Consider the following 27763-nt stretch of genomic DNA (forward strand, 5'->3'; position numbering starts at 1 on the left):
CCTGTGGTGATAAGGGGAACTTCTCCATGGCCATTCCAGGTCTCTTACCCTGCCAGGTAAATTTACACAACAAACATAAACTTTGCTTTAGATCAAGTTTATAATACTGATTGAGATCATATGTATTAGAGAGAATATTTTGGAAAAATAACAGATATAATGACAGCAATATGACCTAATAAGATAACGGAAGTAGCCTCCAATTATCTAGCATTGTGGATATTTTTTCAATATCTGAGGTGAAGGTAAGTTTGTATAAATTGGATAAGGCCAAGGGGATTTGTACACTGAAATATTTTCTCTGTGTTGTATTACATTTGAAGGCATGGTATTGTAGGGATATCTCACAGGATGTTTATGGGGCCTGAAATTGGAAGGATCTTGGATTTATGAAAATTAACTTTGTATCAAGAGAAAGTAGCAAATGAGGCAATGAGACATATTATTACAGGTAATGACTGTGCCGGATTTGAGACAAACAATAGCATGTCGTCTGCGAATAGAGCGACTTTAAGAGTTATTTCTCTTATGGAGATTCTCGTAAACCCAGTGGAGGCTCTAAGAACTATAGCCAGAGACTCTATTGCAATTAAGAGAGGGGATTCCCTGTCTGATACCCTTCTGTATGGAAAAAGGCGAAGATCGGAAACCATTGCAGGACACCTGGAACTGTGAATTGGCAAAGAGTGTTACCATTAAATTTCTGAATGGGGTAGGGAAGCAAAACTGGTCTAGAGTGTGAAACAGGTGAGGCCAAGTGATAAGGTGAAAGACCTTCTCTGCATCTAAGGAGAGGATAAGATTTGAATCAGTGACCTCGGTGGAGTGCAAGTGCTGAATAATAGATATTAATCTGCGAACATGCAACACAAAGTTCCGACCCCAGATGAAGCCCGTTTGGTCTCTATGTATAGTAGTTGGCAATAGTTCTTCGACCCTATCAGCAAAAATTTTTGTCAACAATTTATAGTCAGAATTTAGAAGGGATATCAGTTTGTTAGAGGCGGGTGAGGATAGATCTCTTCCAGGTTTTGGAAGAACCTTCACAATAGCATGCTTAAAGTAGAGGGAAAGGGCATAACTGGGTAATAACTGCTTAAAAATGGATACTAAGGTGTCAGCAATTCTAGATGAGAGTAATTTATAAAAATCATTCCCAAGACCAGCAGGTCCAGGTACTTTAGCTGGCTTCAGGTGTTGAATGGCTCTTTGTACTTCCTCTTAGGTCACCGGGTCCAATAATGTGCCAAATTGTCATTATTTATGCTGCTATCACACGGGACATGTGCAACTAATCACAAACTGATATTAAAGAGGATAAATGCAATGCTATAAATAGAACTGTATTGTCAGGGCAATAAGACAGATATCACATGGAGGTGAATATTTAAATCCACCACACTCTGTGCAAACAATACAAACTTTTCCATGGGAGATGTGCAAGTATATAATCGTTGATTATATACTGTTACCCAATGGAATGTGTGGAATTATTCATACGCTGCTACTGAAGGGGGTATATGCAATATTCTAAACAGATTTTGTGTTATTAGATGCATATAAACAGATATTTTGTGGCGGTGAATATTTGAACCCATTATATTTTACTCTCTTGGGAGGTGTGCAATAATTCTATCCCTGTCTGAATATTATTGACATACTATGTTGTTGGACAAAAACATACTGTAGGACTAATTGTGCAAGTGAATAATAGAACTAATCTCTTAAATATTTTCTTTCTCTACTAGGCAATATTAGAATTTGTATTGTATCTCAATTAGGGGTGAGCGGGTTCGGTTTTACTCGGATCTTTAAACGGCATTTTATTGGCTATCGCCTATCATGTGTTTTGGATAGCCAATATAATAAATCCGAATTTGCGGTAAAGTGGCGATAAGAACCGAGTAAATCCGAGTAAAACCAAGCCTGCACATCCCTAATCTCAATATACCCATGCATTAATTGCGACCGTTTTTTCAGAATTTCTCTTTATTATTTTTTATATAATATTTGATCAAAGTAGGTAGAAATACAAGTTAAGTTTTAATTACTACAACCAATACACTTGTTACACATAAAGAGTTCCCCAAACAAGACATTTTCATTCTTTTTGGAAAATACCAACCAGATATATAAATATATTGATTCCTGGGAGCACCACCAACACCCTATTACTTCTGGATATGAACCCAAAATAATATTCCCTATAGTTGGATATAATAAATTATACACATTGTTATCACCATTCCTGTGCAGGATCTGTTTTCCCATTTCCTTGTGTTCCCCTTTTTCTACATAGGTTTCTGGTCACTGTCTCCTGAAGAAATACTATATCCATATTCTGTTTGGCCACAGTAAAGTAGTACCCTATGCCTCTTAGCAGGAGAATTAATGACCCAATATCCCAAGTTCCTATATACAGCTGAGACATTCTAGCAATAAGAATAGACATGATGGTCAATTTCTTATACATATCAGATAACAGTTATGAGCATGGGCACAACAGAAAAGAGGAAGTGGAGAAGGGAAGATTACTGAGGAAAAAAGACAGACAGAAAAATAAGGGGAGTGATGTGATAATAACTCATAGGATAAATATCGCTGTAACAGGGCAGGTAAATATACCAGATCTATACAACTTCCTGGTGTAAAAAAACCCAAACCACAATATGTACAGTAATACTGTATACAGAAAACTTTCCGGACGCAAGCTTTTAGCCACTACCCCTATAGTACAGAAGCGGGGGGGGATATAATAGCGAGTATACTGGACCATATATATATATATATATATATAAATCACAGGGGCTCTGCACTCACCATAATAACTAATAATAATAATAAACATAATAAACAGTGGGGTTTTGGTTCATGAATTGATCAATGCATTTAAGCTTGCAGCCCATCGTCACGGGACCCCACTTTACTGCAAGTCCCTACTCTATTGCTCAGAATTATAACATGGACATAGCCATCACATTAGTGTTAAACTCAGGATATGCTATCAAGGTTTAAAGCTCACAGCAACTTTGCTTTTAAATGTGAGACTGTTACCAAGTGTGCATGGACATTTACGATGGGCTGCAAGCTTAAATGCATTGATCAATTCATGAACCAAACCCCCACTGTTTATTATTATTAGTTATTATGCTGAGTGCAGAGCCCCTGTGATTTCTATTTAAACAATGTGGTCACATACCATGTTGCACCCCAAAACTAGGAATGGTGAGTGCCATGGATTAGTGCTTTATATATATATATATATATATATATTAGAAAATAGTGACATAATGACATAAAACAAGAAGAGAAATTAGACGTGTACAATAAACAATGTATAAATACCGTAATAAGAACAATAGGTGGGTTTGACTGAGCTCTTAAGCAAAGCAGGAAATATGGATTTTGCATTTAAGCCCATGGAGCAGAAACTGGATGGGAGATGTCTGCACTTCGTTATTGAGCTTTCTCATGTAAATATGCTTGTGCGTCGTCTAGGCAGGTAAGGTCTTAGAAGGAATCCCCTTGGAACAAGCGGGGTATATCAGTGTGAATTTCGTGCATTCCCAGATGAGTTCTGTGCAAATAAGTTAGAAAGCTTTTCGGGCACGCGTGAGATCCACAGAAAAATCTTGGAATATTTATAATTTATGGCCCTCCCAGGAGATATTCCTATTCTTTTGCAAAACACTCCAAAACGCCACCTTGTGCAGATAATTTCGGCATTTAAATATGACCCTAGGTCTGGTATCTGTGGGTCTAGGAGGACCCACTCTGTGATCCCAAGCTATCACCAGATTTTTGCATTCTTCTGTAATGCCTAAAAGTGTCGGTAGCATGGATGGAACAAACTGTGCCAGCACCTATCCCTTCACAGATTCAGGTGACCCCACCAGCCTGATGTTGTTTCTTCCAGACCTGTTTTCAAGGTCATCAAGTTTGGTTTTCAATTGAAAATTCTCCTTTTCCAATTTTTTATGGAGTATTGAACATCCGCCATGTGATTAGAGTGGGAGCATATGCGTCAGACTCTATGGGACAATTGCTGTAGCTGGGTTGAAATGTCACTAACAGCTTGATTTAAAAGGGAACCCATAGTGGATTTAATTGCCTCTACTACTGCACTGTAGGAGGCAGGGGAGGTAGATCTGCATTGTACCAGCATCAGAGGCTACAGCTGCAGTTTTAATGTGCGCTGGTGTGAGTGCCTCCATGTTAGCTTCAACCCGGCATTTTCCTTATCTAGGTTGGAGCGGCAGAGGATGCAGGAGCGAACTTCTCCATAAAGCACCGGATAATGTAATAGTAAAGGGATCCCTTTTGGACACTGTTTAAACAGCCTTTAAAAGTTAAATTGGCTGGGTTCATGGCGGAGCGCCTGGAGGGAGACGCTCACTCCATGCAGCCAGAACCGGAAGTCAACTATCTCCAATTGTTAATATCTGTGTGTGGTTATATAAAAAAATTTGGTTTTGGTTATACTTTGACCTCAAATGTTGGATTCTTCGTACAGATTCATTTTGCTGAAGTTCAAATGCATTTATAGAAGTAGTTCTAATCCCTTACAATAGGAGATATATATGATCCCTGAGGCAAATACTGTGCCATATACATAAATACAGCCTCATTGAGATTTTATAAAAAAAAAAATCTGTAAAACCACCCAAATAATATATATGTATTAAATATATGTGCAAATATAAGGTCAGGAATATTATTGTTATCGCTCATAAATCATTTCAAAAATACGCAGGACACTGACAATTTCTTACACATCCAACTTTATTGATAACATATTTGATTGACATAGTTAGAAAATGTGAATAAAATGCACTGCACACTCTTTTCACAATTTTCTTTATCTTTGTTTTCATTTTTCTAGTTTTAAAACTTGATTCCATATTTTAGAATGAAACATACAAAGTTATAATTTATTATGTTTCTGCACCATAGCTGACATTCTCTTTCCCCATTGTTTCATTGATAATATGTGTCTATGGTAGCACCCCCCATTCAAGAGAAGAGCTATGTTTTTAATGTTAAAACTGGGGGTTTGTCATCCTTAAGATATAATATCCTGATTTAAATTCAATGTTCTCACCAATATTGATCCACCTCCCTTCCCAGGACTCAAACTCATCACCTTGTGCTTCCTAAACCTTTTCTCTACCACTGCCCTATCACTCCACCTGTTAAGTGATGAAGCTGGGCTCAGATTAGACCTATTTCTATTAAGTTAATATATTCTGTTATCCCTATCATCAAAGCCACTATCATATGACTTGTTCATATGGTATATTCTAATTTATTTTTCAATCATTTAAGAGTCAACAATATACTCTTCATATTTAAGTACTTTTATAAAATCTAGCCCCATTTTCTCGTATACAAACAAATGATAGAGTAAAATATGAGAAAAGGTTTATAGTTGTTAGCCATGTATATAATTACACCATGTTACTATAAAGTATAAATATTTGTATTGTATTGAACCACAAATTATATATTTGTCCCCCCCAAGTTCTTACTTGGCCTCAAACCTATTACCTCTTGCTGTAGTAGACAAATTTGAAAGATTACTCTACACCCACAAACACTACTACATGTATCTTCTTTACCTATTACAGGAAATATACCACTAGTTACACCACTCTAACCACAATGTGTCTTAGTGGTGCATCTATTAATGCTGAACAGACCGTACAGAGAATTACATGTCTTATCCTGCACATGCCATCATTGTAGGTTGGTCTCCTCTATCAGTTATTCATTTCATCCTGGTATTGTGTTACATACTGTATTGGGAGAGAAAAATGGCTACTGACAGCCATTTTCATTCATGGTTCTTATGTATCAGACATGAAGTGGTGTATCAGGCACGAAATGGTACATGAATGTGGAAAGCAGACAAGCCATAAATCCTTTAGGCGTTGTCTTTTGCGATGTATGCCTGCGTTAAGTTTTAGAAAGTCCTTATCAGTAGTTAACCAATAGAGTAGTTTGAAGTAGGTTTATACCCATATTAGTAAGAGTTAGTTAGGTATGACAAGTAGGATGCTATATAAGCAAAGACAAAGGAGATTCCAGTGGCCTGCCCTAAGCCTGGATGTCTGCAGCAGGTGGCATGGAAATTGTTTGTCCAGAGAGGCTCCTGGATTGTGTAACCATTTTCTATTCTGAAGCTAAGTAACCATTATTATTTTGTTATTTGTTGTAATAAATTACATCTTTCTTCAAGATACTGGTTTGTGTGGCTTAACCTTTTGTATCCAAGAACCTTATTTCGTTCCACCGGGAACACCTACACATGTGGGGAATACGGTGTCAGAAAGATCTAGTTTACAGTTAAACATTTCTACCCATTAAATCCGGAGGTGACGTTTGCGTTCCACCTCGAGTTGTGGGCTTCTGTCGGGGTGGACCGCATTGTCACTTCCGTTGGTCACTGATTGCATGCCCCGGGTGCTTCCTAGATGAAGGAGTGGATGGATGTGTCTTCCACTATATCCAGATCATGCATTATTGTCCGGACTTTATGTGAAGTTCTTAAAACTGGTGCGGGATGCCGCGACATCACTTCCGGCTGCTTAGATTCCGGAATTAGCTATGTTCTTTTCCCGTGCAATCAGTGAATATAAACACTCGCCGAGTGGGATGACTTAATAGATAACTGGGCTTATACACCCATCCACTGGATATATTGCCTCATTTAGTTATGGTCGGGGAGATTAAAACTCTTCCTGCAACATATAAGCGGTTGTCATGGCAACACATGGAATTTAGTGTATTGTCTTGATTTATTAACTATTATATACATTGGAATCACTATATGACCATCTTGATGTGACTATTACATTTGTATTTACGTATATATGAGGGTTGATGTGTTTTTGCCTTTTTGGTATCAACTGAGTCTTAACGACTGATATCATTTCCTTGATGCTTTCGATTGGCTGTTCATGGTTTAAATACTAGGCTGATTGACACTCTGGATATGTCTTGATAAAGGCCTACTACAGGCCGAAACGCGTCGACAGCACGAGTGTGAACAACCTTTTTTCCTGATACATCAGGTTTGCATCCATTTTTTATTTCTTCTGGGATTTTTTTTATTCTTCATTTTTTTATGGATTTGTATAATTTTTTATGGACTTAATTGTTTTCTGCATTTTTCATGTATGATTGACCATTTTGTAGGTCATTATACTTTTTAATATATGATCACTTGTTGCTGTTTTTGCTATGAGTGATTTGTTGCAATAAATATTGGATATTTTATACTCATTTGGATTTTATAAACATTTTTTCGGGGATTAAACGTTTTACAGAGAGAGGGTCTGTACATGAAGAAAAAATCATTAAGGAATTTGATAAAGAAACCTTTATACGTCTGAAATCTTCCATACTTACCGTGAGTGGGGTGCGCTTCTCATTTGTGGAGGTTTTTATAAAGATACCTTGATGTATTTGATCCCTACACACTTACAGTGAGTGGGGTACGCCATTTTCTTCTCTCCTTCTGGTAGGGGTTACATAGCTCTTTAACACGGAGGTGAAATTAAAAGAAACATTTTGATGCATGTAATTACACCACTGAGTGTGAGTTCTAATACGCCTGCACCCATTTGAATGAATCATCTTCACTATAAAGAATTGTCTACACACTAATTATCTATATAGAAACTGTATTACACATATATATTTTTTCATTATTTTTATGATCCCACGTATATGTTGGAGGATAAAGAAGGAAGAACCCTCCAGACTTTAATCACGGACACTATTCTCTTCCAAGGAATGTAATAATTTTTTTTTTTTTTTCACCAGCGCCTTTTCTTTTGAGTCACATAATTTTTGTTTTATTTACTTGTATTGAAATTTGGTGAGATTTTATATGTTTGAATCACTGTTTAGGCTGCTTTTTTTTTGCGCCACTAACTAGGGATTCATCCCATTTCTTTAACAGACTCCGCACACGTCATGTAACCCCTATTTGTACAGAAAGAGTTGCAGTTATGGCCCCATATATGGGTCCAGCTTACCAGGTAGACTACACCGACATCTAAGCACAGGACTCATAATCTATAGTATCACTGAGCCCTTGTGGGAACAAGGTTTGTAATGTAGACATCCATAATGCCTCTTTAGCACATAAGTTCCTAAGCCTGTCTGCGCCCCTGCTTGTCCTCCTCACATGGTGCACCCCTACATGTGACAGGCCGTCAGGAGCACAGCTGTGATTGGTAGCAAAGTGCTGCGACACACTGTGCGGCTGGTGACCCTTTACTATGTTCATCTGTGTTCCCTGAATCTAGATTATCAGGGAGTGAATGGTACATCCAATGTACTGTAGGCCAGAAGGGCTTTTATTAATTACATTAATATACACAGCTTTTACAGCATTTAGTATATATGCACCCTAAGTAGTACCTAAATAATATACATTAATTGCATCAATCGGCCATAGTGTAAATATTCAGCAGCTATTTTATATCTCAAGCATATAAATGTGATATAGGTGAATAAAATGGTGAGATCATAGACCACACTGCGATCAGTCACCAGGAGCGGCTGCAGGTCATATACAGTTACAGTGTTATCAGCTCTGTATATATGATGGTAGCGCAATAACACTGTAACTGTATATGATGGTAGCGCAATAACACTGTAACTGTTTATGATGTTAGTGCAAAAACACTAACTGTATATGATGGTAGCACAATAACACTAACTGTAAATGATGGTAGCACAATAACACTAACTGTATATGATGGTAGCACAATAACACTGTAACTGTATATGATGGTAGCACATTAAACATAAATTGGTAGGGCCCCGTGAGATTGTAGAAACTCCGATTAGGATGAAGCTCTGCAGATTGCTTTTTATTGCGCTATAATATACAGTCACAGTGTTATTAGCTCTTGATATGTGACCTGCAGATGTTCCTGGTGATTGCCCTGTGATCTATGCTCTCGCTGCGCCGTCTCCACTTCTGGTTGTTGTACTTTGTTTACTGGTGACTTTAACGTATGGATTGACAAAATTGCATTGACAGTCACTAGATACAACCTACATATTGTTGTTTACTTAGTTATTATTTAGACACTATTAATTTTGTGTTTTCCCCCTACACACCTGGATTGTGCTCTATACAGCACCTAGGGTCCAGAATTTCAGCTCATTGAAATTCTATTTCTCCTGTGTGACCTCTCTGATGTCTAAGAAGAACTGATTTCTGCTTAAAACCTTTCCCACACTCAGAACATGGAAATGGCTTCTCACCTGTGTGAGATCTCTGATGTATGACGAGACCTGATTTCTGTGTAAAACATTTCCCACACTCAGAGCATGTAAATGGCTTCTCATCGGTGTGTGTCATCTTATGTATAACAAGATAGGATTTCTGTGCAAAACATTTCCCACATTCAGAGCATGTAAATGGCTTCTCACTGGTGTGTGTCATCTTATGTCTAACAAGATGTGATTTATGTGTAAAACATTTCCCACACTCAGAGCACGTAAATGGCCTCTCATCAGTGTGTGTCATCTTATGTGGAACAAGATAGGATTTCTGTGAAAAACATTTCCCACACTCAGAGCATGTAAATGGCTTCTCACCGGTGTGTGTCATCTTATGTCTATCAAGATGTGATTTCTTGGTAAAACATTTCCCACACACAGAACAGGAAAATGGTTTCTGACCAGTGTGACTTTTTTCATGTATAACCAGCACAGATTTATATGTAAAACATTTCCCACACTCAGAGCATGTAAATGGCCTCTCACCTGTATGACTTCTGTGATGTGTAACAAGATCCGATTTCTGTGTAAAACATTTCCCACATTCAGAGCATGTAAATGACTTCTTACCGGTGTGCGTCATCTTATGTATAACAAGAGTGGAGTTCTGTGCAAAACATTTTCCACACTCAGAACAGGAAAATGGTTTCTGACCTGTGTGACTTTTTTCATGTCTAACCAGCACAGATTTATATGTAAAACATTTCCCACACTCAGAGCATGTAAATGGCCTCTCACCTGTATGACTTCTGTGATGTGTAACAAGATCCGATTTCTGTGTAAAACATTTCCCACACTCAGAGCATCTAAATGACTTCTTACCGGTGTGCGTCATCTTATGTATAACAAGAGTGGAGTTCTGTGCAAAACATTTTCCACACTCAGAACAGGAAAATGGTTTCTGACCTGTGTGACTTTTTTCATGTCTAACCAGCACAGATTTATATGTAAAACATTTCCCACACTCAGAGCATGGAAATGGCCTCTCAACTGTGTGACTTCTCTGATGTGTAACAGAAAATGACTGACGTATAGAGCTTTTACCAGATTTAGAACAAGATAATAGCGTATCACCTTTATGAGCTGTACTGTGTGTAGCAAGATCTGAATTATCAGGAGAATGTTCCTCATGATTAGAGGGATCAGATGATATAGCTGCACTGTGTAGTGCTGGATGTATATTTAGGGTAATTAGGTTTTCTCCTGGACATTCTTCTCTGATGTTCTTATCTTGTATTTTAAAATCTGGAAACAGAATGAGATCTCTCTCCGAGGTATTCCTGCTTGTGTGTCCATCTACTGAAAACAAATGTATGAGGATAGACAATTATTTACATTGAGGAGCAAATATTCTTGGATATATCAGCGCTTTCTTAAACTTAACATGGCTAAGACTGAGCGCTAAGTACTATTGTTAGTTAATTCCTATTGATCTATGTTAAAAATAGTAAATAAAAAAAGGGGCTTTTTTAAAAAACAAAACAAAAAAAAACCTTTTAAAAAATGTTTTTTTTTTCCTTTCTTCTTTTCTTTTCTGTAAAATAAATAATTAAATTAATAAAAACAGTATGCACCAGCAAAACAAGCAGGGAGGGGAAGAGGGTATTAGGATAGGTAAAAAGAGAGACTCCAATGTTTAAAACTCTTTTAAAAACAATGTTAGAGCAGGAGGTGAAATGATATTCAATGTCCAGATGATTAGGAGGGATCGAGATATTTTAGCTACTGTCCCTGACTGCCCCTACCTGTGGGTTACTCTGCGACTCTTGCAGCATGCGTCCTTCAAGACGCTTTGTCAAGCGTCTTGAAGGACGTGAAACATTGGAAGACAGAGCAGAGCATTGTGCAACTCTAAGCAGGATCAAGAGAGCAGCAAGCCGCCGGCAAGTGACGTCATCACCAGCCGCTGTGGCATGCTCCAGTTGGATCCCCGCAGAGTTTTCTGGACAGCAAAGGAGGAGAAGATCGCATGCTGCAAGAGTCCCAGAGTAACCCACAGGTAGGGGCAGTCAGGGACAGTAGCTAAAATATCTCAATCCCTCCTAATCATCTGGACATTGAATATCATTTCACCTCCTGCTCTAACATTGTTTTTAAAAGAGTTTTAAATATTGGAGTCTCTCTTTTTACCTATCCTAATACCCTCTTCCCCTCCCTGCTTGTCTTGCTGGTGCATACGGTTTTTATTAATTTAATTATTTATTTTACAGAAAAGAAGAAAAAAAAAAAAAATTTTTTAAAGGTTTTTTTTTCTTTTATTTACTATTTTTAACATAGATCAATAGGAATTAACTAACAATAGTACTTAGGGCTCAGTCATCCTATTACCTTGTCTAAATCGAACTACACTGACCTGCTTACATATACACAGCGCAGCATACTATTATCTACCTCACCATGGCTAAGACTGAGCTGATCATCTTCCCACCATCTGGAGTTCCCTCACCTCCTTCAATTTTACTATCCATCGACAACATCACCCTCTCTTCTATCTCACAAGTCCACTGTCTTGAGATATCCTTAACTCCGCCTTCTTCATCAATACCCACATTCAGTCCATTGTCGCTTCCACCTTTGAAATATCTCCAGAATCATATTCTCTCTCACCCTGGAGGCAACCAAGACCTCATCTCCAGACTGGGCTACTGTATCCTCCTCCCGTGTGTCCTCCCCAATTCTGATCTCTCATTACTCCAATCTATCCTCAATGCTGCTGCCATGCTCATCTTCTCCAAACTACTGCTTCTGCCTCCCCTCTCCCAAAGTCCTACACTGGCTCCTCATGCCCTCAGAATCCAATTCAAACTCCTCACACTCACCTATAAAGCCCGCTTCCCCCTATATCTCCAACTGCATCTCCCTACACATTCCCATCACCCACTTTTCTCCGGCAATGCCTGGCACAACTCCTCCCAACTAACTATATCCTCCCACTCCTGCCTCCAAGAATTTGTCGGTGCTGCTCCCCACCGCTGGAGCTCTCACCATCTCTGACTCTCCACCTCTTTCTAAAGCTTCATACAGACTCAAATTCCATCTCTACTATGGCCCACCTTCACTAATTCTTCCTGGTCTCATTGTAACCCACCTCTCTATGGTCCTCGCTCACTATCTCCCCCCTCTGTGTCATCCCTGTCTGTCAGCCCCTCCAACCTATAGAATGTAAGCTCTAATGAGAAGGCCCTCTTTCCTTCTGTGCTTTCGCTCCACTGAACTATACTATCACCTCCTCCCCAATACTAACAGTGTCACCAAACCATTGGGCTCAGCCCATGCTGCTTCTGTGGTTACTGTGACTGTATAAGCTGCAATGTTGTTATAGCTGGTGTCCCATGTGTTACAATGTTTAGTACTGTAAGTCTTTTGCACTATTCCCTTGTTAAGCTTGCAATCTGTTCTGTTTATATACTGTGTAAGGCAATGCGGACCCCATATAAATAATGCTAAGTAATACTATTAGTGAGTCTACGATGTCTACTTTTAATTTACAAACTACTGTATAGCTACTTTATTACTAATAATAAATGTACATACAGCAGATATGACTCTTGCTGCACAGATAAAATACAACACAACAGGATTACCAAGCAGATGGCATAGGTCCAGCCATGGTGACATGTGCTGAGTAACATTCCCCAAGCTTACACATTGCCCAGCTAGTATCATGGGACAGGAAACCACATAAGCCAGTGACACTGGGCAACCAGGCACTTCTCTCACACACACACACTGGAGATGTGAGAGCACAGTAGCTGTGTACACTAGCAGCATGTCCAGGCCACCGGTTACACTACTCACAAGTCTCCAGGTGGGCACAAAGGTAGCAAACGGCAACAGTTCAACAGTCACTAAATGTCCCTCTGGTCACTCTCAGGTGTCATAGTCCAACTGTCAGGATCACAGTACTATTATAGGCTGAATCCTTCATTGTAGACAAGCATTGGTGGAAGCACTGTGCAATAATAAGTGTGTGCTTATAGCTTTGTGTGTGTGTGTGTATAAATGGAGTTTGTTATAATGTGTGAGTATATGGTTTTATAGTGCAGGGAGGAGACTGGTCAGATCTCTGGGTTGGTAACACACAGTGACATGATGTGAGGGGGAAAGCAGGAGTATAATAGGGGCTGAGTGATCCTGATGTATGAGATACACCAGAGAGTGTGGGGAGGAGACTGGTCAGGTGTCTGGACTGGTAACACACAGTGACATAATGTGAGGGGGAGAGCAGGAGTATAATAGGGGCTGATGGCTCCTGATGTATGAGATACACCAGAGAGTGTGGGGAGGAGACTGGTCAGATCTCTGGGCTGGTAACACACAGTGACATGATGTGAGGGAGAAAGCAGGAGTATAATAGGGGCTGATGGCTCCTGATGTATGAGATACACCAGAGAGTGTGGGGAGGAGACTGGTCAGGTCTCTGGGCTGGTAACACACAGTGACATAATGTAAGGGGGAGAGCAGGAGAATAATAGGGGCTGATGACTTCTGATGTATGAGATACACCAGAGAGTGCAGGGAGGAGACTGGTCAGGTCTCTGGGCTGGTAACACACAGTGACATAATGTGAGGGGGAGAGCAGGAGAATAATAGGGGCTGATGGCTCCTGATGTATGAGATACACCAGAGAGTGTGGGAGGAGACTGGTCAGATCTCTGGGCTGGTAACACACAGTGACATGATGTGAGGGGGAGAGCAGGAGTCTAATAGGGGCTGATGGATCCTGATGTATGAGATACACCAGAGAGTGTGGGGAGGAGACTGGTCAGATCTCTGGGCTGGTAACACGCAGTGACATGATGTGAGGGGAAGAGCAGGAGTATAACAGGGGCTGATGGCTCCCAAATACATATCCATCATTAGTTTGAACTGACAGATGAGGGTGCAGGATAAGAGATTGCTGTAGTAACTGAACAAGGAAAATATGAGACAATATTTTGTAATGTAAGGGTTTATTACTCACCTGTGCTGATATCTGTAAGAATTTCCTCCTCCTTATACTGCTGATCACCCCTCACATATGTCTCTTCTTCTACCTCTATATCTTCTGCCTTTATATCAGTCACATACGTCTCTTCTTCTCCCGCTGTATCTTCTGCCTTATTATCAGTCACATATGTCTCTTCTTCTCCCTCTATATCTTCTGCCTTTATATCAGTCACATACGTTTCTTCTTCTCCCTCTATGTCTTCTGCCTTCATATCAGTCACATACGTCTCTTCGTCTCCCTCTGTATCTTCTGCCATTATATCAGTCACATACGACTCTTCTTCTCCCTCTATGTCTTCTGCATTATTATCATTCACATACATCTCTTGTTCTTCCTCTATATCTTCTGCATTATCAGTCACATAAGTCTCTTCTTCTCCCTCTAAATCTTCTGCATTATTATCATTCACATTCGTCTCTTGTTCTCCCTTTATATCTTCTGCATTATCATCAGTCACATACGTCTCTTGTTCTCCCTCTATATCTTCTGCCTTAATATCAACAAGATCTTCACACTAAAGGAACCATAAAATAAAGTCTGATTTCATTGAGATTAAACAGTAGAAGATCACATGGTGACAGTCATGTTAGTTTATTGGCGAGACCCTAAATCCCATCTACCTGATATTCCTGTGGAATCCTGTGATTCTCCTCTGTACAATCCTGTGCATAAAGAGGACGGGGACATCTCTCTGGCATATTTCTGTTACTGGATCCATCTGTAGGAGACACACAGTGACTGAGGGCCTGATTCGGCTTAGTGAATAGAGTCAGAAAGAGCACGTAACTGTGAACTGGCTGCTTTTGCATGTAGCCCGCAAACACTACACAGCTTTATTATAACACTGCACTTTAAATGTCAGTTTGGACACTTCCAACCCAACTCTAAATCTCTCTGCTTATTATACATCTGCCCCACCTGTAGTGCAGCACGTTTTCATCAAGATGATCAGTTACGTGCTAATTCTCATTATGGCCCTCATTCAGAGCCGGACGCTCTGAGCAGAGCGCACGCTCTGAATGAGGGCCGTCCTCCATAAAAATGGAGCGTCCTCCTGGACGCTCGTATAGCTGTGGGTCATCACCCACAGCCTATACGAGCGTGCAGGTTGATGGTCGCGATGGTCTTGACCATCGCCACTGCGAGCCGGAGCCTGCGGTTGAGTTTCTCAACCGCAAGGCCCGGAGTGATTTTGGCTCTATCAGAGCCAAAATCACTCCCACTGACATCACTAGTGATGTCAGTGGGCCGGCTTCTGATGGTAGGCGTTCCCTTGGGTACGCCCACCAAAGGGGGCTTACTGTCAATCAACATCGACAGCACGCCCCCTTTGATCAGACACAACGAGCGAAGGAAAGTCCTTCGCTCGTCGCGTCTGGCGCATGCGCACGACGGAGCTCCCTCCGTCGTGCGCATGCACAGTGCACACCATCGACCCACTTGCGAGCGGACAGCCGCTCGCGAGTGGGTCTGAATCAGGCCCTATATTCCCAAAGCTGAATCAGGCCCTGAGTACATTGTATATATGTGATTATCAGATGATGTGTGTATATAGGGGCCCTCACACCTGCTCTCCCCTGTACAATAAATGACAGCCTCCTCTTACCCAGTGATGTGAGGGGCCGGTGATTCTCCATCATCAGGTCCTTGTACAGACCCCTGTGTTCCTCTATATACTCCCCCTCCTGCATGGAGACATAGACAGTGACATCCTGACACCTTATGACACACAATGATACAGTCATCACCCAGACACATCCCCTGGTGTTACTGTATAATGTCCCAATCCCAGAAGTCACCACTTCAGTCATCATCCAGACACATCCCCTGGTGTTACTGTATAATGTCCCATTCCCAGCAGTCACCTCTCCAGTCATCACCCAGACACATCCCCTGGTGTTACTGTATAATGTCCCATTCCCAGCAGTCACCTCTCCAGCCATCACCCAGACACATCCCCTGGTGTTACTGTATAATGTCCCATTCCCAGCAGTCACCTCTCCAGTCATCACCCAGACACATCCCCTGGTGTTGCTGTATAATGTCCCATTCCCAGCAGTCACCTCTCCAGTCATCACCCAGACACATCCTCTGGTGTTACTATATAATGTCCCATTCCCAGCAGTTATCTCTCCAGCCATCACCCAGTCACATCCCCTGGTGTTACTGTATAATGTCCCATTCCCAGCAGTCACCTCTCTAGCCATCACCCAGACACATCCCCTGGTGTTGCTGTATAATGTCCCATTCCCAGCAGTCACCTCTCCAGTCATCACCCAGACACATCCCCTGGTGTTGCTGTATAATGTCCCATTCCCAGCAGTCACCTCTCCAGTCATCACCCAGACACATCCCCTGGTGTTACTGTATAATGTCCCATTCCCAGCAGTCACCTCTCCAGCCATCACCCAGACACATCCCCTGGTGTTACTGTATAATGTCCCATTCCCAGCAGTCACCTCTCCAGTCATCACCCAGACACATCCCCTGGTGTTGCTGTATAATGTCCCATTCCCAGCAGTCACCTCTCCAGTCATCACCCAGACACATCCCCTGGTGTTACTGTATAATGTCCCATTCCCAGCAGTCACCTCTCCAGTCATCACCCAGACACATCCCCTGGCGTTACTGTATCATGTCCCATTCCCAGCATTCACCTCTCCAGTCAGCAGTTGAATGTTATTGTTGATGAGTTCCAGCATCTTCTGGTCATTGTGTCTCTCATGTATCAGTGAGTGAGGTGGAGGCACCGCGATGGGGCTCTGGGTTCTGCTCAGTCCTCCTGACACACGGGGACGGCTGCTTGGAGTCTCATGGTCACTGGATATCTTCTTCACTAGTGTGTAATCCTGTGTATTGGGGGAGACATCAATGAGGAGGTCAATTAAACTCCACCTAAATGGGGCTGCTTATTTAGATGCTCACTTTGCATAATATACAAGAAGACTCTATTTCACTAAAGCAAGTATTATAACAATCTCCTATATACAGGAAAATGTAGAGTATACAGTATCTCCTGCAGCTCCAACATCTTTGTGTCAGTGACAGAAAGAAAACAACATACTGCGGGCATATAATTCCCAACCCTAGTGAGGACTGTGGGACTGATACTAATATCTGAGACAGCTCCCTGCTGCTTGCTTAATAATATAGATATAAGTGATGTCACTGTGACACTCCCGGATTCCAGCACCTCCTCAGTCATGTTCCTGTATTATTACTATAGATATAAGTGACGTCTCTTTGACACTTCCAGATCCTCTCACCTCCCCAGTCATGTCCCTGTATTATTACTAAAGATATAAGTGATGTCACTGCGACACTCCCAGATCCTATCACCTCCCCAGTCATACCCCTGTATTATTACGATATATATAAGTGATGTCAGTGTGACACTTCCAGACCCTCTCACCTCCCCAGTCAGAAGGTAGATGATCTCCAGGGTGAGATGTAAGATCCTCTCAGTCCTGTGACTTTCATCCATGTCCATCCTCAGTGAATCAGTGAAAATACAGAATGTGTGACGTGTAATAAAGACTCTGGTTCCTTATAGCAGGACTATCTAGGAATAAATAGACTAAATATAATAGACATCACAGAGAACACACATAACACAGACATGTAACACTGAGTGACCAGTAAGTCTCCCTTTCCCCTGAGCCATAGAGCTCTGCTCAGTGAGTGTCAGAGGTTCCTGTGACTCAGCCCCATAAAGCTCCTCAGAGGCGGTCACACAACGCTGTACTGCATAAGGTTACACCAATGCTCCCCTCCTGGCCGGGGGTCTTATTCCTCACAGACACATATTTGGTGCAATTTGCTCCACATGAATCTTTTACAAACCCAGAGAATCTGTGACTACACTGTAATCATACAGATAACAGGGGTGTGAGGGGAGAGTACACAGGAGAGCAGAAGGGGTGCAGATATGGGGGGGGGGAACTAATATAGGAAAACAGAGTGCACATCAGGGGGTTTAACAGCTGTACAGAGGTGGCAATAACACAGGTGAGGGAGAAGGGAACAGAAGAGGTTAATAACACAGGGATAGGACAGCAGGCAGCCCAGGGGACAAACAAAGGGTTAAGTAATACAGAATCCCTTCAGTCACTCTGCACAAATGATGAAATGACAAATGACAGCACCTCAGATGTATGTTACATGTGTGACCAGCCTGCCGGCCATGTGTGCGCAGCGTAGGGTGGGGTGAGACATGTCCTGGGGGATAATCAGTGACACTCTGAGGATCTGGGGACTGTCACAGCCATTGGCTGTCTCTGAGAGAGTCTCTATTGCTCAGGATAACTAGACGCCCTGACAGAGTCTCAGCTCAGCGAGTGCAGCCCATTGTTACATGGCATGTCTGTGTCCTTCTCACACATCCTTCCCCAGCTCCTGTTATGTATCACCTGGTATATACATATGTGTTATACCTATTATGTGTTATTCCCTGACCACTCTGTACTGTTATTATTACTCTGCAGCTAATGCTATAACAGGACACAAGAGGCTGCTACCCCTGCATAATATTAGTAACATGACACAAGAGGATGCTCTCGCTGTATATTAGGACACCACAGGCCACTCTCCCTGTATAGTAGGACACCACATGATGCCCCCTATATAGTAGGATGCAACAGACAGAACCCCCTGTAAACGAGGACACCACACGCCGATAACCCTGTATAGTAGGACACCACAGGCTGCACCCCCTGTATAGTGTAGAACACTGCAGGCTGCTCTCCCTGTATACAGGACACTGCAGGTTGCTCCCCCTTTACATAAGGGTACCACAGGCTGCTCTTACTGTACAGTAGGACATCATAGACCGCTACCACTGTTTATTAGAGCTCTACAGGCCACTCCCTTGTATAATAGGACACCACAGGCTGCTCCCCCTGTATAAGGCACCACAGGCCACTCCCCTTGTATAGAAGAACAACATAGGATGTTCCCCCTGAATAGTAAAGCGCAACAGGCCACAATAGGCACCACAGGCTGCTCTCCTTGTATAATAGGACACCGCAGGCTGCTCCCACTGTATAGTAGGACACCAGAGGCCACTCGTTCAGTATAGTAGGGCAACACAGGCCGCTTCCCCTGTATAGTAGGACACCACATGATGCTCCCCCTGTATAGTAGGATACAAGGGGCTGCACCCCCTATATAGTAGGATGCAACAGACAGAACCCCCTGTAAACGAGGACACCACACGCCAATAACCCTGTATAATAGGACACCACAGGCCGCACCCCCTGTATAGTGTAGAACACTGCAGGCTGCTCTGCCTGTATATAGGACACTGCAGGCTGCTCCCCCTTTACATAAGGGTACCACAGGCTGCTCTTATTGTATAGTAGGACATCACAGGCCGCTTCCCCTGTATAGTAGGACACCACAGGCCACTCCCCCTGTATAGTAGGACACTACAGGTCATCTCCCCTGGTATATAAGGACACCACAGGCCGCTCTCTCTGTATGACACCGAAGGCTGCTCCTCCTGTATAGTAGGACAGACTGCAGGCTGCTCTAACTGTATAATAGGATACTGCAGTCCGCTCCACCTGTAAAGTAGGACACCGCAGGCCACTCCCAGTGTATAGTAGGACACCACAGGCCACTCGACCAATATAGTAGGGCAACACAGGCCGCTTCCCCTGTATAGTAGGACACCACAGGCCACTCCCCTTGTATAGTAGAGTGCAACAAGCTCATCCCTCTGTATAGGAAGGCACCACAGGTTGCTCCCCCTGTATGGTAGGACAACACAGGATGCTCCCCCTGCATAGTAGAGTGCAACAACCCGCTTCCCCTGTATATTAGGGATACCGCTGGATGCTCCCCCTGTATAGTAGGACAACACAGGATGCTCCCCCTGCAGAGTAGAGTGCAACAGCCCGCTTCCCCTGTATAGTAGGGATACTACAGACTGCTCCCCCTGTATAATAAGACACCACAGGCTGCTGTCCCTGTGTAGTAGGACACAACAGGCTGCTCTTCCTGTATAGTAGGACATCACAGGCCGCTCCCCCTTTCAATTCAGGCTGTTACCACTGTATAGGACACCACAGGCCGCTCCCCATGTATATTAGGACACCACCGGCAGCTCCACCTATACAGTGTAGGACATCATAGGGCCACTCCCTCTGTACAGTAAGATGCCATTACCTTCTGCCGTTTGACAAAGCAAGGTTGCATTTTTCACGCTTGAGTTAAAAACCTGTTCCGTCAAGTCCTTTCTCCCTTATATAATAATACTACCACATATAACTGTGTGGTGAGAGCTGTTTTTCCACGCTTAAGTATCACTAAACAGTTCCAACACCTCTTTATATTATTACAACATAGTCTATGGTAAGAGCTGATTTAATCCCCCTTATATATCACTGTAGTCCATTATCCTCTAAATATTAATAATATAGCGTTCTGGCTAGGCTGTTTTAGTGGGCGACCTGCCCGATTTCAAAGGGCAGAATGCAACCTGCCCCTTTGGCGGCGAACTGTTGGCAAACCACTAAAACAACATGCTGGGTGGTGTCCCCACCTGCGGACTCATATTCCCCTCGGGTGGTAAAAATTGTGGTGCAGCGCTCACCGCTGGTGAATATTCACAGAGAAGGGAGAGCTTGGGGCAGCCTAGCTGGGTCCCCAAGAGTGATGAACAGGGGGCGTATCATGACCACCTTTGCAGGCTCGAGCTTGAGTGCCATACCCCTTGCCGGACCTAGAATGAACACTAATAATACCACATATCAGTGAGTGCTGGAAGCTGTTATTCCCCCTCATATATCACTGTACGGTCCCCTCTCCCCTATATAATAATACCACCACATATCAGTGTGTGCTGGGAGCTGTGTTATTCCCCCTCATATACCACTGTACGGTCCCCTCTCCCCTATATAACAATAATAATACCACATATCAGTGTGTGCTGGGAGCTGTCTTATTCCCCCTCATATATCACTGCATGGTCCCATCTCCCCTATATAATATATAATACCACATATCAGTGGGTGCTGGGAGCTGTGTTATTCCTCCTCATGTATCACTGTACGGGCCCCTCCCCCTATATAATAATACCACATAGTTTGTGCTGGAAGCTGTAGTATTTCCCCTCTACGGTCCAATTTGCCCTATATAAATAATAATACCACAGATCAGTGTGTGCTGGGAGCTGATTCAGACCCACTTGCTAGAGGCGTTCGCACGCAGCCGCTCAGCTGCTAATATTTGCATAGGTTGCGATCGCATGGTAAGACATTAGTATGCCCACTATGTCTTAGCGTGCGACGACAGTGCGATCGCAAGCCAGTTTAATGACTCCCCCTTTTCCTTCGCAGCACACGTCATCTCCAGGAAGTGTATGTAAAATCAGTAACATCGAGTGCCATCGGAGCCACTCGCAGCACTTGTGGTTGACCCTACCCCGCCGCAAGCACTGCGAGTGCTTCAGTGATTAAACAAGCCAGGTGACGTGTACAATGACGCAGCCTTGTAATTATGGACACCAAAAAAACAGTTTTGACGCTCAAGACACAACTGAGGGCCTGATTCAGACCCGGTCGCAAGCGCTTAGCGCTCGCAACCGGGTCGATGGTGGCCCAGTGCGCACGCGCGGCGTGCGCGAGCCCCGGAGCGAGCCCAAAAAGCACTCGCTCCGGGACTCACTACAAAAGGGGCGGCTGTCGATGTTGATTGACAGCTCGCCCCATTTTGTAGGCGTGGCGGGGGGTGGCTTCACAAACGGAGGCGTTCCCATGCGAATGCCTACCGTTTGTGGGCGGCCCCACTGACATCACCAGTGATGTCAGTGGGAGAGCTTCTAGCTCTATTTGAGTCAGAAGCTCTCTGGGGCTTGCAGCCACGAGACCCTACCACAAGGGTTTCGTCGCAAGCCCGATGGTCGCGATGGTCACCATCATCATGGCCGCTCGCTATAGCTGTGGGTGGTCACCCACAGCTATGCGAACGGCCAGGAGGACGCTCCTAAAAAAACCAGCGCCCGCCCTGATTCAGAGCGAGCGCTCGCTTTTTGCGAGCATCTCTGAATAAGGCCCTGAGTTCGCACCACCATTCCTCCGTTTTCCTGGATCTTCCCGTCACCACCCACATTCTGTCACTCAAAATAGCGGGCCTTCTGTGTATTACGAGCGATCGTTTCCTGATCGCAATGACTGGCTCGCGCATGCGCATTTTGCCGCATGCGCAGACAGGCAACAGTCGGCCAGCAGCGGGCGAATGCAGCTTAGCGAGCGGATCTGAATCAGGCCCTGTATTCCCCCTCATATATCACTCTACGTTCCCTCCCCCCCATATAATAATAATACCACATATCACCGTGTGCTGGGAGCTGTTATTCCCTCTCATATATAACTGTACAGTCCCCTCTCCCCTATATAATAATAATACTACATATCAGTGTGTGCTGGGAGCTGTGTTATTCCCCCTCATATATCACTGTACAGTCCCCTCTCCCCTATATAATAATAATACCACATATCAGTGTGTGCTGGGAGCTGTGTTATTCCCCATCATATATCACTTTACAGTCCCCTCTCCCCTATACAATAATAATACCACAGGATACGTTACCCTGCTCCGGCTGTCAGGAATATCTATAACAAAATGGCAACTAAAGCCCCTGTGGTTCCGCCCCCTCTGCTCTGTGACTGAAAGACTATAAGAATATGGCCGCCGGTCACTGTACATGAGGACACCATTGGACTATACATCTGTTACTCTAGTGATTAGGCTGTTAGAGGCAGGGCAAGTGGCTGCTAGTTACAGGACGTCCTTACTTACTTTGTGCCGCCTGATTGGCTACTCGCTGCTGCCAATCACCGCACTGAGGGGAATGAGAGAAGGCCAAAAAAAGAAGTTGTCCTCTCGTATGTGAACGGTCAACGGTCTGATCGCATGATCTGATGTAACCTGATGACGTCATAGAGAACGAACCAATACTCAGCCAATCACATCCTTTTTCCGGGCTGTGCGTTCCACCATACTTCCGGGATATGCGTTCAACACAGAAAATGTAATCTTAACCATGTGATCCTACCTGTGATATTCTACTATACAGGGGGAGCAGCCTGTGCTATTCTACTATACAGGGGAACAGCCTATGGTGTCCTATACAGGGGAGCAGCCTATGGTGTCCTACTATACAGTGGTAGCAGCCTATGGTGTCATACTATACAGGGGGAGCAGCCTGTGGTGTCCTATTATACAAGGGGAGCAGCCTGTGATGTCCTACTGTACAGGGGGAGCGGACTGTGGTGCCCTACTGTACAGGGGGCGCAGCCTTCCGTGTCATACTATACAGTGGGAGCAGCATATGGTGTCCTACTATACAGGGCAGCAGCCTGTAGTGTCCTACTATACATTGGGAGCAGCCTGTGGTGTCCTGCTATATAGGGGGAGCAGCCTGTAGTGTCCTACTATACATTGGGAGCAGCCTGTGGTGTCCTGCTATACAGGGGGAGCAGCCTGTGGTGTCCTGCTATACAGAGGGAGCAGCCTGTGGTGTCCTACTATACAAGGGGAGCAGCCTTTGGTGTCCTACTATACTGGGGGAGCAGCCTTTGGTGTCCTACTATACATGGGAGCAGCCTATGGTGTCCTACTATACAGGGGGAACAGCCTGTGGTGTCATACTGTACAGGGGGAGCAGTCTGTGGTGTCCTACTATACAGGGGAAGCAACCTGTGGTGTCCTACTATACAAAGGGAGCAGCCTGCGTTGTCCTACCATACAGGGGGAGCGGCCTGCAGTGTCCTACTATACAGGGGGAGCGGCCTGTGGTGTCCTGCTATACAGGGGGAGTGGCCTGTGGTGTCCTGCTATACAGCGGGAGATTCCTCTGGTGTCCTACTATACAGAGGGAGATGTCTGTGCTGTCCTTCTATACATGGGGAGCGGCCTGTGGTGTACTAATATACTGGGGGAGTGGCCTGTGGTGTCCTTCTATACAGGAGGAGCAGCTTTTTGTGTCCTACTTTACAGGGGTAGTGGCCTGTGTTTTAATACTGTACACTGGGAGCAGCCTGTGATGTCCTGTTGTTGTTGTTATTATTATACAAAAGGAAGCAGCCTGTGGTGTCCTGTTAGTACAATTATATAGGGTAGCAGCTTGTGGTGTCCTTTTATTATTATACAGGGGGAGCAGCCTGTGGTTTCCTGTTACTATTATTATACAGGGGAAGCAGCCTTTGGTGTCCTACTATACTAGGAGAGCGGCCTGTGGTGTCCTACTATACAGGAGGAGAGGTCTGTGGTGTCCTATACAGGGGGAGCGGTCTGTGGCGTCCTACTATACCGGGGGAGCGGCCTGTGGTGTCCTACTTTACAGGGGAAGCGGCCTGTGCTGTCCTACTATACAGGGGAAGCGGCCTGTGCTGTCCTACTATACAGGGGGAGCGGCCTGTGCTGTCCTACTATACAGGGGGAGCGGCCTGTGCTTTCCTACTATACAGGGGAGCGGCCTGTGCTGTCCTTCTATACAGGGGAAGCGGCCTGTGGTGTCCTGCTATATAGGGGGAGCGGCCTGTGGTGTCCTGCTATACAGGGGGAGTGGCCTGTGGTGTCCTACTATACCGAGGTATCAGCCAGGGCCATCTCTTCCATTGGGCTTGTTGGGCAGTTGCCCAAGGGCCCAAAGCTTGTAGGGGCCCGCCAACCCACCCCCCTGCAGCCACGGGCAGTTGGTAAATTTGTGATGTTTTTATAAGCCAGCCGCCAGTGCATAGTATTCTGATATAACCTCCCCCACCCCATCCCTCCCCCGGTGATGAGTACTCGCTTCAGTCCCAGTTTCACTTCATCCGCCGGCTTCAGACCAGTCAGACAGAGTCTCTCTGCATGTGTGGGAAGTCTGATGGGCATGCAGGAGGGTTTCATTTTATTAACCATTTACATTTTTTCCCCGTGAATGGGTGGGTAGGGGCCCCAGTGCATTGCTTTGCCCAGGGCCCATACTGCTGTTAAGTCAACCCTGGTATCAGCCTGTGGTGTCCTCCTATACAGAGGGAGTGGCTTGTGCTGTCCTACTTTATAGGGGGAGCGGCCTGTTCTGTCCTACTATACAGGGGGAGCGGCCTGTGCTGTCCTACTATACAGGGGGAGCGGCCTGTGCTGTCCTACTATACAAGGGAAGCGGCCTGTGCTGTCCTACTATACAAGGGAAGCGGCCTGTGCTGTCCTACTATACAGGGGGAGCGGCCTGTGGGGTCCTACTATACAGGTGGAGTGGCCTGTGGGTTCCTACTATACAGGGGGAGCGGCCTGTGGGGTCCTGTTATACAGGGGGAGCGGACCGTGGTGTACTTCTATACAGGGGGAGCGGCCTGTGGTGTCCTATAAAGGGGGAGCCGCCTGTGGTGTACTAATATACAGGGGGAGCGGCCTTTGGTTTCCTACTATTCAGGGGATCGGCATGTGGTGTCCTATACAGGGGGAGCAGCCTGTTGTGTCCTACTTTACTGGGGGAGTGGCCTGTGTTGCAATACTGTACACTGGGAGCAGCCTGTGATGTCCTGTTATTAATATTATACAGGAGAGCAGCCTTTGGTTTCCTGATAGTACTATTATATAGGGGAGCAGCTTGCGGTGTCCTGTTGTTGTTATTATTATTATACAGGAGGAGCAGCCTGTGGTTTCCTGTTAGCATTTTTATACAAGGGGAGCAGCCTGTGGTTTCCTGTTATTATTATTATACAGGGGAGCAGCCAGTGGTATCCTGTTATTGTTATTATACAGGGGGAGCAGCCTGTGGTGTCCTGTTATTGTTATTATTATACAGGGGGAGCGACCTGTGGTATCCTGTTATAGCAGCAGCTGCAGAGTAATAATCACTGTACTGAGTGGCCAGGGAATAACACATAATAGGTATAACATGTATGTACTGTATATACCATATGATACATAACAGGAGCTGGGGAAAGATATAAGGCTGCACTCCCTGTGGGGGGAATTCAGTAGTTTTTTTGGGGGGGCGTGCTGTTTCACTGCCCTGTTTCATCGCCAATATCGCGGCTAGCCAGCCTGCTGGTTATGTCACAATTCAATTATTCCCTTTGCCTTTCGTGTGGGCGTGTAAAACAGCTGGGCAGCGAGGAGCTTTTCTGCACGCCCAGACCCAGCATCCCTCCGGCTGCATTGCAGACTGGGCTGCTGTATTGAACCCAGGTAAGATCTTCTTACTTGGGGGTGGGCGGGGGTAACTAGGCTTAATTAAGGGGGGTAAATGAGCTTAATTAGGGGGGAAATAGGGCAGCGGGGAGCCCGCAGTCCACGTAACTGGTGTGTATTTATTTATTTATTACCAGTTATTTATATAGCGCACACTTATTCTGCAGCACATTACAGAGAATATTTGTCCATTCACATCAGTCCCTGCCCCAGTGGAGCTTACACTCTATATTCCCCATCACATGCGCATACACACTAGGGTTATTTTTAGTTGGAAGCCAATTAACCTACCAGTATATTTTTGGAGTGTGGGAGGAAACCGGAGCACCCGGAGGAAACCCACGCAAGCACAGGGAGAATATACAAACTCCACACAGGGCCGAAGTGGGAAATTAACCCACGACCTCAGTGCTGTGAGGCAGTAATGATAACATTACACTGTCTGTTCTGCCCAGAGTGCCCCCAGTAGTGTCCCCCCCATGTATTGTGCCTTAGAGTGCCCCCAGTAGTGTCCCCCCCTATGTATTGCGCCTTAGAGTGCCCCCAGTAGTGTCCCCCCTTATGTATTGTACCTTAGAGTGCCCCCAGTAGTGTCTTCCCCATGTATTGCGCTTTAGAGTGCCCCCAGTAGTGTCCCCCCCTATGTATTGCGCCTTAGAGTGCCCCCAGTAGTGTCCCCCCTATGTATTGCACCTTAGAGTGCCTCCAGTAGTGACCTCCCCATGTATTGCGCTTTAGAGTACCCCCAGTAGTGTCCCCCGCGATGTATTGCCCCTTGGAGTGCCCCCAGAAGTTTCCCCCATGCCGCTTACAAATAAACAGACAAAAACAAATACCTTAATCCTGCCGCTGCCGTGCGCACCTCTGTCCTCCCACGTCGGGAGCCGGAAGGCTGTGCAAGGCAGCAGCGGGTGCAGGAGCAATAATTAAGGTAAGTATGTATTTGTATGCAGCATGGGGGACCACTTCTGGGGGCAATACATAAGGGGGGACAAGACTGGGGGCACTCTATAAGGGGCACTAATGGGGGCACTGCATAGGGAGGTCCTCTAATCTGGGAATAAGGGGCACTGCATAGGGTGAACACTACTGTAGGGACTCTATAAGGGGCATTGCATAGAGGGACCTCTTCTGGGGCACTGTATAAAAGGCACTACTGGGTGAACTTTATAAGAGAACACTGCATAGGGGGAACAATACTGGGGACACTCTATAAGGGGGACTACATAGGGGGACTACTACTGTGGGCAATGTATAAGGAGGCATTGCATACAGGTGAACACT

The 27763-nt window shown here is 44.5% G+C and overlaps 1 protein-coding gene and 1 pseudogene across 7 annotated transcripts in view; one reads left to right on the plus strand and one right to left on the minus strand.

Moving 5' to 3' along the window:
• Positions 1-27763, plus strand: part of LOC148508095 (uncharacterized) — a 598632-nt pseudogene that overhangs the window by 153723 nt on the left and 417146 nt on the right.
• LOC148508097 (uncharacterized) overlaps positions 4840-27763 on the minus strand; it is a 399047-nt gene continuing 376123 nt past the window's right edge. For 4 of the 7 annotated variants that reach the window (XM_088445193.1, XM_088445192.1, XM_088445194.1 and 1 more), the window contains exons 3-6: positions 15900-15978; positions 14914-15011; positions 14267-14807; positions 4840-10602 (exon numbers count right to left, since the gene is read on the minus strand). In XM_088445193.1, coding sequence (XP_088301319.1) covers positions 9182-10602; positions 14267-14807; positions 14914-15011; positions 15900-15933 — 2094 coding nt within the window. In that variant the 5' untranslated portion in view covers positions 15934-15978 and the 3' untranslated portion in view covers positions 4840-9181. Of the gene's footprint in view, positions 10603-14266; positions 14808-14913; positions 15012-15899; positions 15979-16950; positions 17143-17705; positions 17856-22885; positions 22905-27763 lie in introns of those variants that run through there. The other 3 variants (XM_088445189.1, XM_088445187.1, XM_088445188.1) reach the window with 3 other exon arrangements.

The sequence above is a fragment of the Taudactylus pleione genome, unplaced genomic scaffold (assembly GCF_031769625.1).
Source record: "Taudactylus pleione unplaced genomic scaffold, aTauple2 ptg000377l, whole genome shotgun sequence".
In the NCBI taxonomy this organism is placed as follows: domain Eukaryota; kingdom Metazoa; phylum Chordata; class Amphibia; order Anura; family Myobatrachidae; genus Taudactylus; species Taudactylus pleione.